We start from the raw sequence: 13,062 nt of genomic DNA, 5'->3' as shown, positions 1-13,062 counted from the left end.
ACAAACTTGGAGAACTATTTGGCTTAAAAGTACAGTACTTTTTTCCTTTGGTGGTAATAATATTTCATATACTCAGCATCAAGCAGTAATGCTAGCTACCTTTCATTAAGACTGCCTGGCAATAAAACACAATGACGTTTCATCAGGATTGGCAAATGCCCTAGTCCAAAACAAGACGAACTTACTGAAGCTTGCAATAATCTCAATATTATAACAGTCTCACTAGTGATTGCAGCAAAAAGTAGAATAAGAAAAATAGAAACCCAATTTTTCTTAATCGATATGTTTATTAAAAACATAGACTAATGATCCTGTGCTTAAAAGTCGTTGTGGTTGTGTGTTGATTTCCACAAAACATAACTATTAAGAGACTCTTCACAAATACACTCTGGGCAGAAAAGGTAAACAGAAATGACTGACAAGACAGTGCCATTTCAGACACAGCTCCCTCAATACTTGCTAGAAAATGGAGTTTGACATTATTTACAATTATACCAGTATTGTCAGAGGCGAAATGTCACAGGAATAAGGGTACACCAGATCATGATATCGTTTCCTACTTCCCAAATAGTTTTAAATTTTAGCTTTGAACGTCAGTTACCAGACCCAAACTTGTTCTTAACAAGCAGAATTTTATGTCCATTCAAAGAGTCTCTTACACCTTTCTGGGCCTATTCACTTGCAGAGAGGAGTCGAAACTGTAACCAGGCTCTTCATATTGTGCATTCATATGAGATGTCCAGTCTTCATATGCTGTCCAATTTCTTTAATATAAATGGAGCTGAAAGAAAAATAAATCTAAAATTAGTTTTCAAATCTATTAGTCCATAGGCTACACTATAGAATTATAGGACTGGGGAAGGAAACCTTATAGGTTTATTCAACGTGTTTTTGAAAATAACTCCAAGTGATGGTCAAACATCTGCCTGTACAACCCAGCAAAAGGGACTCATTGCCTTCCAAAGCAGCCCATTCTAGTGTCATTCAGCTATTACTGTAAATTTCATTCTTATACTACGTAAAACCTTTTCTCCAGATAGGCTGCCCCTTAGGACGATAAAGTATAAATCCAATTCTCTTTCAAATGACAATCCTTTACTCTGGCGATGTATTTTAACTGTAAAAGGAACAAAACTCTAGAGGAAACAAATGGGTATTTTTCACCTTTAAAATTCATTTGAAAGGCAGAAGTTATGGGAAAACACTGGACTAGAGAACCAGAAGAGCTGGACACTGCTAGAGAAAAAAGGAGGAAAATATATTTTGGGTCTCTTACTGATTAGCTATGTATCACTTACATACTCTAATCACATCTGATACAGTCCTACCTCAGTCATTAAGAGGGTCTAATAAGATCATGTACATAGAAATGTCTAGAAAAGTGTCGACATATAGATCTAAAGAAGTGATAATTACTGTTCGGTGTAAAAGTGTTGTGACCAAAAAAAGTTACCCAAATCACCTTCTTTCTCAATACTCATACAAATAGAACACTTTGTTATTATTATTATTGTTTTTTCAGCCTCCTGAGTAGTTGGGACTATAGGCACATGCCACCATGCCTGGCTAATTTTTGTATTTTTTAAAAGATGGGGTCGCCATGTTGCCAAGGCTGGTCTTGAACTCCTGAGCTCAAGCAACCTGCCCTCCTCAGCCCCGCAAAGTGCTGAAATTACAGGCATGAGCCACTGCACCCAGCTCAATTTGTTAATATTAAACTGAAGACACTGAGATCTGTCAGAAGCTGATAAAGTCAGCAGTATATCCAACCTTTTCTACTAATTCTTAATGACAGAAAAAATCCATGAAATAATCAATGGATAAGCAAAATGTGATATATCCTTCCAATGGAAACATTTAGCCACCAAAATGAAGTTCTGACACATGCTACAACATGGATGAATTTTGAAAACATTATGCTAAGTGAAATAAGCCAGACACAAAAGGCCATGCATTTGACGATTTCATTTAAATGAAATATCTAAGGCCAGGTGTGGTGGCCCATACCTGTAATCCCAACACATGGAAATGAGAAGGATTGATCGAGCCCAGTAGTTCAAGACTGACCTGGGCAACATAATGAAACCTCACGTCTACAAAACATAAAAAATTAGCAGGGCGTGCTGGCGTGTGCCTGCAGTTTTAGTTACTCAGGAGGCTGAAAGGAGGAGGATCACTTGAGCCCAGGAGGTCGAGGTTGCTGTGAGCCACGATCACCGCAGCCTCCACCTCTGCCCTCTAGCTTGGGCAACAGAGCAAGACCCTGTCCCAAAAAAAAAAAAAAAAAAAATCCAGAATAGACAAATCCATAGAGAAAAAGTAGATTAGTAGTTGTGAAAGGCTGTAGAAAAGGGAAAATGGGGTAACAATGAATGCATATGGTGTTTCCTCTAGGGGGAAAGAAAATACTGTCAAATTGTGATGGCTGCACAACTGACTTTGCTAAAAACCACTGAATTGTACACTTTAAATGGGTATATTGTATAATGTACAAATTATATTTCAACTTAAAAGTGAAAATAAACAATTCATATCAAATACAAAGATCACTGAGAAGCAGCAAATACTTTACTGGCAGCTAGATCAATGAAAAAGGCAGGAGGCAGGAAATAAGTAAATTTGGGAGTTGCAAGAAGCTGTTGAAGTAGGATGATATGGGTGTTTCTGTTCCCCAAGACTTGATCTCCTGTGGAAGCAGAGTAATACCACAGAGAGTGAAAGAGACACACAATAAGGGAGATCTCGGTATCAGTGAGCTCTGGCCTAGGCCCAAAATGAGCCTTCAATAGGATGACCGTGGTATGGCCTTCATTTATTTGAACCATCCCTGCCACTCCATCCAGACTGGCTGGCCAATAATATACAGCAAAGAACAATGGAAAGGATACTGAATTGAGAACGAGAAGGCAGGGCATTCGAGAACTGATCATAAAGCTGCTTCCAGTTCTTATGTTCAGTGTTCCTAAAACTCTGATACCGTCCTTCCTTGCTAAGTCCCCTCTGAAAATCAAGTTTTCATTTGTAAAATGACATAAAGAATCTCAGGCCCTGCCTCCCTCAAAGGTCCACTGTCAAGACCATATAATTGGAGTAACTTCCTGTCAATTGTAAAATATAGAAAAAAAAAACCCTCAAATATTTGCATTAATCCTATAGATTCATATTCTTTTTTCCCATTTCTTCCAAAAAAGTAATCATTTACTTCACCCTCTATACAAAGAAACAGAAATGAAGCAAAACTTTTTGGATTTCAAAGGTCAGCACTTTTGAATGGGAAGGAACCTGGCCGCTGGTTCACGCCTGTAATCCCTGCACTTTGGGAGGCCCAGGCAGGTGGATGACCTGAGGTCAAGAGTTCGAGACCAGCCTGGCCAACATGGTGAAACACCCATCTCTACTAAAAATAAAAAAATTAGCCGGGTATGGTGGCACACGCCTATAATCTCAGCTACTCGGGAGGTTGAGGTAGTAGAATGACTTGAACTCGAGAGGCAGAGGATGCACTGGGCCGAGATTGCGCCACTGCACTCCAGCCTGGGCAACAGGGCGAGACTGTCTCGAGAAAAATAAATAAATAAATAAATAAATAAAAGAAAAGAGAGGCAAGGAACCTGATACTGAGTTAAGAGTTCTGGATTTTAGGTCAAGATCATTCACTGAATAGCTGAGTGACCTTCCCTACTCTGGTTCCGTTTCTCTGTCTGCAAAACGAGGGAGTTCCTCTAGGGATCCTTACTTAAGCTCTTTCAGCTCAAACATTCTTTTTTTTTTTTGAGATGGAGTCTTGTTCTGTCACCCAAGCTGGAGTGCAGTGTCGCGATCTTGGCTCACTGCAACCTCCGCCTCCTGGGTTCAAGCAATCCTCCCACGTTAGCCTCCCGAGGAGTTGGGATTACAGAAGCCCGCCACCACGAACTCCTGACCCAAATGATCCGCCCGCCTCGGCCTCACAAAGTGCTGGGTAGGATTACAGGCGTAAGCCAACGCGCCCGGCAGCTCAACCATCCTTAAAGCTGGGAGAACCAGGATGATTAACCAAGCGCGCTGGGCCACCACGTGCACTTCAGTGCCCCGACCCTGACCCGCAGACCTCAAACCGCGCATATGCCCGTCGCCCTCAACGCGTACCCTCCTTGCTCCCCGCTACCGTTCAGCTCAGTTCAAGGGCCCCGATGGCCTGTAGGATTAGAGTTAAGGGGTGCCCGCCGGTGAGCTCCCCGCTAGTCTCACAGTCACAGCCTGAGAGACACTCACTGACTCGCAGCAGGGCCACGTAGATGAGAAAGTTCCGTATGGAGGAGATCACATCCTCGCGCATCTTCCGTTTCATCTCCTCCGGGTCCAGCTTCGGCGCGAGGCCCTCAATCCGGAACATCGCGGCTCTGACTTTGCAGTTTCCAGATGCCGCGCTCTCCTCTTCCCAGTGGGCGCCTCGCGCCCGGAACTCCGCCTATCCCCACTTCCTGTTCCCGCCCCCTCGTTGCCACACTGGACGATGGATGCCTGCAAGGGACATTCCACGTCCTGACCCGGCGGATCTGAAGTGCGGTCTGAGGCGGGCGGCAGCAATCTCAGCAATGCAGACTTGGGTTTCTCCACGCTGTCTTTAATAACATGTGTCTTATACAAAAATCGGCCCGACTCAGTGGCGCGTGCCTATAATCCCAGCTACTCGGGAGGCTGAGGCAGGAAAATCGCTTGAACCCAGGAGGCGGAGGTTGCAGTGAGCCGAGATCGCGCCACTGCACTCCAGCCTGGGCGACATAGCGAGACTCCGTCTCAAAATAATAATAATAACAACAACAACAACAATAACATCTGTCTTGAGCCTGGAGCGCTGCGCGGCAAAGTGCTTTTACGCCCTGGAGGGGGCTGTGCACATAAGGTACCACTGTAAACAGTGATAACTAACATTTATTGAATATTCAATATAATTGTCGCCTGTGAATTCGATATTATAATCGTCATTTCCTAGATTAGAAAATTGAAGCACAGAGATCTTTAAAACAACTTGCTCAAATGTGCTTTGATTTTTATTTATTTTTTATTGCTAATTGTTGTTGTTGAGACTGATCTGGATCTCTTGGGTTCCAGGATCCAAGCGATCCTCCCGCCCCCGCCTCCCAAAGTGCTGGGATTACAGGCGTGAGCTACCGCGCCCGGCCCCCAAACATGCTTAAAAATACCTCAGAGGGGAAAAAAGTATTGAGAGAGATAAATGATGTCAGCAAAATATTAAAAACTGGTGACTTCATATTAGTTAATTATTCTAGTCTTTCTTGACTATGTTTGAAATTTTACGTAAGTTAAAACAAAGAGACAAAGATGAAACTTTTTTTTTTTTTTTTTGATACAGAGTCCTGCTCTGCCACCCAGGCCGGAGTGCAGTGGCGCAATTTCAGCTCACTGCAACCTCTGCTTCCCAGGTTCAAGTGATTCTCCTGCCTCAGCCTCCTGAGTAGCTGGGATTACAGGTGCGCACCACCATGCCTGGCTAAATTTTGTAGTTTTTGTAGAGACGGGGTTTCACCATGTTGGCCAGGCTGGTCTTAAACTCCTGACCTCAGGTGATCTGCCCACCTCTGCCTCCAAAAGTGCCGTGATTACAGGCATGAGCCACCGCACCTGGCCTTTTGACAGATTATTGAAGCACAGAAGTCTTTAAAATACTGTTAGCCAGGTAACACAATATGTATAAAGCAAGTTCAAATCTGATCAGCATTTTACAGATGAGTAGAAGGAGGCTCAGAAACCAAGTCCAGCTTTGGTGTGAGCCCCTTGATCTGGAACATCGCAGTTGAAGTCTAAAGTGCACTAAAGTCTGAAGTCATTCTGCTGGTGATGCACAGGACAGGGTTCTAATGCAGAAAATTATCATGTCAAGTTGAATTATCTTTCCCCTGCACCCTACTGCTCATCTGTTAGTCTTTAACAGTGCCCACATGAATGGACATCGCTGGAGTTAGGAGTTTGATGCAACCAGATTTCCTGTCACAGAAGCATCCAAACCGAGTGAGTAGGCTGCTGCCCCAAGTTACACAAGCCAACTAGCCATATCTACTTCTTACACACAAGCCAGATGACTGAATTGCTCACATAATTCAAAACCAGAATGTTCCTTCTTGATTGCATATTGCATAGCAGCAATGGACTTTGGATAAATCAGGACAATAATTTACTATGAGAGCAACTAATAGCTATAAGCGTGGTCACCTTTCTGGTTGACAGAATGTAAGACACTGGGGCAAGAAAGGGAACTCATCTGCTTATTCCAGCTTTAGCAACCTTTTGCATCTGTAATTCATGCAATGGAATAGCAGAGGCAGCTCTGGAATGGGAGTGGCTGACTCCCAAGGAATAGCCTCCAGCCAACCCTTCATGAGTGTTTAGAAAGCCTACAGTGATGCTGAAAGCAGCAAGGACTGTGGAAGGAACATGAACACTGGAGACATGGACACTAGATCTGGCACTGCTGCCAACTAGTGGTGTGATGAGGGATGAGTATCTGATTTCACTGCAACTCCATTTCTTTCTTCTTATTTATTTATTTATTTATTTATTTATTTTAGACTGAGTCTTGCTCTGTCGCCCAGGCTGGAGTGCAGTGGCGCGATCTTGGCTCACTACAACCTCTGCCTCCCAGGTTCAAATGATTCTCCTGCCTCAGTCTCCCGAGTAGCTGGGACTACAGGCATGTGCCACCAGGCCTGGCTAATTTTCTTTTTCATTTTGTAAGAGATGAAGTTTTGCTCTGCCACCCAGGTTGGAGTGCAGTGGTGTGATCATAGCTCACAGCAGCCTCACACTCCTGGGCTCAAGCAGTCCTCCTCCTGCCTTAGCTTCCTGAGTGGTTGGGACTATAGGCACGTGCCACTACACCTGGTTATTTTTTTCTATTTTGTTAGAAATAAGGTCTTGCTCTGTTGTCCAGGCTGGTCTCAAACTCCTGGGCTCAAGCAATCCTCTTGCCTCAGTCTCCTGACGGAAGCATGAGCCACTGCACCCAGTTCTTCCATTTCTTTAGTTGGAAAGGGAAGGCATGTATTGAGACGCTTTTGAAAGTTTCTTCCAGTTCTAACAGTCTATGCATTTTTTAAAACAACCTATGCATCTTGAATTTTATTGTCATCTAGAACTTTCTGGTATGGAGCGCCTGACTATGAAAATGTCATCGAATGTGGTCAGAAATATTTCTATTTCTAACAAAATAGAAAAAAATAACCAGGTGTAGTGACACGTGCCTGTAGTCCCAACTACTGAGGAAGCTAAGGCAGGAAGAGGTCTGCTTGAGCCCAGGAGTGTGAGGCTGCCGTGCGCTATGATCACAGCACTACACTCCAACCTGGGTGGCAGAGCAAAACTTCATCTCTCAAAAAATACGAGTGTGTGTTCCACAATAGGATGGATGTAACAATAAGGCATATCTCATCCATCCGAATAGTGAGGCAAAGTGATTGGGAAGGGATGAGATCTTGTTACGTGGTTCCAGTAACTTCAACCCCTAATGCTGACCAAGTTTAGAAAAATAGCTTACATATGAAACTATCAATTAATTTATTTTCTCTGCAGAGATGCTTTTGAGTAACTTTCACAGGAAATGAAAGATGGGATAAATTAGCAGAAATCATGCTTCTTGGTGAAAAGAACAGATTTTAAGCATTTGAATTTTATTTCCTAAATTAAAGCAGTACTTTCTTAAATTAATTTTTTGAGACAGGGTCTTGCTATGTTGCCCAGGCTAATCTCAAACTCCTGGGCTTGAGGGATCCTCTTGCCTCAGCCTCCCAAGAAGCTAGGGTACAGGCAACCGCCACCATGCCCAGCTAAAGCAGCACCTTTACACCACGTAGGTGATATGGTAGCAAATGGCTAGCCTGTTAAAGGGCATATTATTTTCATAACAATTTCCTTAGGTATGGTGCTTGCGTACCTGTAGAGACAGAAGTAGGTAGGGGATAGAGATATGGAGTAGCTAGGTCTTGGAGTGAAGAATTGGTGTTGGATACAGTCTAAGAGGATGACCCATTCCTGTCTCAGATACATTCCTCCTGGTGAATTCAGTTTTCCACTTACATGGTTCATCTAGTTGTAATGAAGGAAACTCATGAAAAGAGATTCGCTTCTCTTTTTCAGCTTTTTAAAAAAGTGCTTATTTATTTGGCATGTAGGTGGTGGTATTGTCCAATGACAGTGGGTTTAGGTGAGGCAAATTGAGAAAATATGCTTCAGAAAGTCAACATTGGATGGAGCTATTTCACGTCTTGGACCCCGCATTTTTCCTCAATGATGGGACGATGAGAGGTTGGAACTAATCTTTAAAGTTGCCCGCAGCTCTAAAAATGCTGTAATTCTGTGTTCATTTTTCCTGTTCTTCCTACATAACCTTGAACTAAAAGCTAAGAGCAAAGGATTCACTGTGATTTGCCGTGGAAGGCAAAAATAAAAAGTATGCACGCATAATTTAATATTGATATTTGTATTATTTAGTCTGATCACAGAGGAAATGGGAGCTGATGTCACAGCCTGTCTTGTTTTCCATTTAGATCCCAGGAGGGATTAAAGAGCCATTTCCTTTGCCTCAACTTCCCAGACAGTACAGTACGCACCATTCAGAGTGTGCAACCTACTCATAAGAGAATTAAGTGCTTTAATTTCCATCATTGGTGAGGAATTTGTATTTGCAAAGTCAGAGATTGACTGATGACTCATGATTGCGAAATAAATCCAACATAAAATCACAGGAAGCTTGTGATTCCTAATTTATAGGGAGCTATATAGGCTTTGAGTATTGAACAATTCAACCCCTTCATTTGGCAGATGGGGAAACTGAGACCCAAAGAGATGCTAGTTAGAACTGACTTGGACTGGGATAGGTCTCTGGGCTCCCAGTTTAGCACCTTTCCCCATTGCACCTTGTTGGTTTCGATACTTTAACTGTGAATATTCTCATTGACAATCCTCCCCTCAGAGGTAACGATGAAAAGAATGGAGTGTTGTTAAACCCCGGCTTGGGAGGGACAGGATAAGAGGTGGCTGTTACTCATCAACAGACTAAAGGCAGCCCTTCTTTCCACATTACCTCACCCATCACCAGTTGTTAATCTGGACTGTGTTATTATCCAGCCCCACACCTCTCCTTCCTCATTCCTTCAGGAGGTGAACATGGCCTGAAATTCCTAAAATAAACTTGACTTTAAAGTTCTCTCTGGACCCAAGATGAATGAAATAAGGGTCAGGACAAAGAAAGGACCCTTGGGCTCTCAGTAAGGGTTGTTTTGTGATAGATGCTAACCAGAGTCCTCACCTAGCAGAGAGGATAACTTACTTCTAGAAATTACTGCTCACTAAGAGACAGATGCCTCTTCAGGAAGAGGGGCCCTTTGAACCTTAAAGGAGAGGTAGAATATTGATAACCTTCACCTCACTGGCATTTGCTTTCTATGACACCCCGTTCTCAGTTCTAACCTTTAGGGCTTTGTTGTCTAGATAATACATGAATATTTGACCTCTTGCCATCTAGACTGTAAGCACCTCAAGTACAAGGAACATGTCATCGCTCATTCTGTCATCCTCCAAGCAACCAAGGATAAATAGAGATTACATGGTAGAAACTCAGTAACTACCCCCAAGTGAATGAGTAAATGAATGCATTTCATATCTACTAGTGTTTAGAATTTAAAAATTGGTGGCTTTGTGTATTAGATTGAAAGGAAATTGTCCCCAAAAGAAATTTCCCCCAAATCCTACTAGTATTATTATTATTATTTTGAGACAGAGTCTTGTTCTGTTGCCCAGGTTGGAGTGCAGTGGCATAATCTTGGCTCACTGCAACCTCTGCCTTCTGCGTTCAAGCAATTATCCTGCCTTAGCCTCCTGAGTAGCTGGGATTACAAGTGTGCACCACCACGCCTTGCTAATTTTTGTATTTTTAGGAGAGATGGGGCTTCACCATGTTGGCCAGGCTGGTCTCGAACACCTGACCTCAAGTGATCCACCTACCTTGGCCTCCCAAAGTGCTGGGATTATAGGCGTGAGCCTCTATACCCGACCTTACATATTATTTTTATATAGTTACTTATTTCTCACTCTTTTAGAACAGGTTGTTTTTGTTTGACTAAATAAAAATCAATTAAATAATTTTAGTCTGTCATAGGCAGAGTTATAGAATGAACTTTAAAATGTATTTGCTTGTATTTATTTATAGCAATATAATTATATAAAACCCTTATCAAACTTCAAATAACTTGCTTTTTTTTTTTTTTACAAAAAAAGTGCGTTTACTATAATAAAATTTAGACAATACAGAATTAAAGAAAAAGTAATTCCCCATGATACTACAACCACTCACATTGGTGGTAATTCTTTTGGCCTTTCTTCTATCATATACATGTATAGCTCTTGCTCTTTCTTGTGTGTGTGTGTGTGTGTGTGTGTGTGCAGGCATATATATATACACATATATATAATACATATATATATATCCATACCCATTTGTATCTGTGTATTTTTACAAAAATAGAACATTTAGTATATGCTATTTTTACTTGCATTTTTCATTAAGTGATATTGACTATCTTCCTATATCTTTAAATATTCCTCTAAACATTATTAATGATGGCTATATGGCATTCCAGTATATGGATTTACCATAATTTATTTACTAAATCTCTTCCTTTGGGTATTCAGTTGCTTCCATATTTTCTCTATAAATAATACTTCAGTGAACATCCTTGTAGCACTAATTTTGTGCAAACTTAAAAATTTCCCTGATCATTAGAATTACTACCTTAAATTAAGAGTTCTCAGTGTTTCCTAGTGACCCTGTTTTTTCTGGACCAAGGGTGTAGATGTCAGGTCTCCAGGCCTTTAGAACTACAAACAAGGGAATGGGAGATTTTGTTTTTAGAAGAGGTTTGCTTTCTTGTGCTAGAAGTTATTTTGCAGCAGGAAAAGTAAAATGTACTGAGGGCTTAGTTTGCATTGACATCATTTAGAGCACATACTAATTTATAGCCATCTCCCTGCAGAAGTTAGAGCTGATTTTGCCATCATTTCCATCCCATCCCTATTACACAAAAGATACGTGCATATGTTATGAAAATGTGCTTATACAGCTGGGTATAGTTCCTTGCCTTTTCATAAAAATGCAGTGCCTGTAATATAGTGGGTACTCAATATTTATCAAGTGAAAGAAAGAGACAGAAGAAAAGAATCTTTTATTGATACAGTGATTATAGATCTTCCTCTTATTCTGTTAGGCGTGCTGTAACCCCCTGTCAAGAGCCCTTTGAGAAAGTAGGAAATGAACTCCTTATTTCTAATCTCCACGAGAAACAAGGGTAAGGCTACCAGTATCCATTGTCCACTCTCTGTCCCTGACATTATCAGGATGACAAGGTTATCTACTGGCTAAAAATACCAATAGATAACCACTCATCTCATCTTAGAAAAGATACAGAGCTTCCTAAAGGTAGGAAGACATTTTTTCTTTCTTATCAAAGTTAAATTGCTATACATTGTTTGTACAGATTGTGAATAAAGGAACTTGCCAATCTTCCCATTACATAATATTTAGAATTCATTTGGGGAGAATAAAGGCCAGGCCTTCATATGTGAAACCTTGTCTTAACCATTTTCTTCAGAGGGCCTCTCAAAACCTCAGATCCAGGATAGTCTAAAATGCCATCCAAGCCTTCTTTAATGCTTGGCCCCTAACTTCCACACCCCTGCTTCGATTTGACTGTCTCTAGTCACAGGAAACACCACTTTGTGGTGCAATTCTGTCCACCCTTAAATGGGCAACCCTTCTTGTTAGAGTCAAACCTGCCTTTCCATACCACATCCCCACTGGCCCCAGTTATGTCCTCTAGAGTTTCAAATGCAAGGCTTATCATTCTTCCTCATGGCAGCTTGGGTCTTCCTTGACACTTGTTTTCTCCAGGTGAAAAACAATTTTTGCAAAATTCTCATAAAATTTTGCAATTTTCCCATACTCACACCTCCACTTTTCTAGTTAACAATGATTGATTTACTCTGAGCTCTCTGGCCCTACCTCCTCTCATGTACATGCGCAAGCCCACACACACACACACACACACACACACCCCAAAGGGACATATTGGGTCCCCCGCAAGGAGCTCTGGGATTCAAAGCCAGAGACTGTTTATTCCTTACTCAGAGATTGTCCTTGAACAAGAAGTGTGTGTCTGGGTTGTCCATCTCTTCGGTCAGGTCTCTCACAGTGGTGGGTGAAATTCCTGGCCACTGCTTAGTGCTTGTGTTTTGCACTGTGAAATGAAGGCCAGCTGTAGGAAGTATTTAGGAGAGGTAATGCAGTTGCAGTAGAAAAAGCATGGGCTTTGGAGTGAAGGTTAGGTTTAAGTTCCAGCTCCTCTATGAGGTTGTTTTGAGACCTTGTGCCATATGCTTAACTTTTCTGAGCTTTAGTTTCTTCAACTGTAACAGAAGGGTATAGTAGCTACTTCAAAGTGTTGTTTAAAGAGTGAAATAAAACAATGTACATAACATACCTGGCTTACGGTGGACACTTTATAAATGGTAGCTACTACTAACAACAAGACATAATTTTTCAATAGAAAGATTATGAATTAAGCATACTCTAAATGGAGAAGGTGTTTTTTATTTTTATTTTATTTTATTTATTTATTTATTTACCACAACAGTATCTAAAAGGCCAGGCATGGTGACTCATGCCCGTAATCCCAGCACTTTGGGAGGCTGAGGCGGGAGGATCACCTGAGCTCAGGAGTTTGAGACCAGCCTGAGCAACAAAGTGAGATGCCATCTCTACTCAAAAAAAAAAAAAAAGATTAGTTGGTCATGGTGGTGGTACACACCTGTGGTTCCAGCTATTCCAGAGGCTGCGGTGGGAGGATCATGTGAGCCTGGGAGATACAGGCTGCAGTGAGCCATGATCATGCCACCACATGCCAGCCTGAGTGACAAAGCAAACCCAAACCAAACCCAAACCCAAACCAAAAAACTCCCAGTATCTACTATCATTTGTCAGTCCCATTTCAATTATCTCTGGCCTCTGATTCA

At 41.7% G+C, this 13,062-nt stretch overlaps 1 protein-coding gene across 1 annotated transcript; it reads right to left on the bottom strand.

Moving 5' to 3' along the window:
* Positions 1-267: 267 nt before the first annotated feature.
* On the bottom strand, positions 268-4,480 carry TOMM5 (translocase of outer mitochondrial membrane 5). Its single transcript, XM_033238064.1, has 2 exons — positions 4,255-4,480; positions 268-781 (listed from the first exon to the last, which is right to left on the bottom strand). Exons 1-2 carry the CDS (start codon positions 4,373-4,375, stop codon positions 747-749), a joined length of 156 nt encoding a protein of 51 aa, XP_033093955.1. The 5' UTR covers positions 4,376-4,480; the 3' UTR covers positions 268-746.
* Positions 4,481-13,062: the final 8,582 nt, after the last annotated feature.

The sequence above is a fragment of the Trachypithecus francoisi genome, unplaced genomic scaffold (assembly GCF_009764315.1).
Source record: "Trachypithecus francoisi isolate TF-2019V2 unplaced genomic scaffold, Tfra_2.0 Lachesis_group16, whole genome shotgun sequence".
NCBI classification, from domain to species: Eukaryota; Metazoa; Chordata; class Mammalia; order Primates; family Cercopithecidae; genus Trachypithecus; species Trachypithecus francoisi.
The sequence above is the reverse complement of the archived record's forward strand: the minus strand, read 5'-3'. Positions and strand labels throughout refer to the sequence as shown.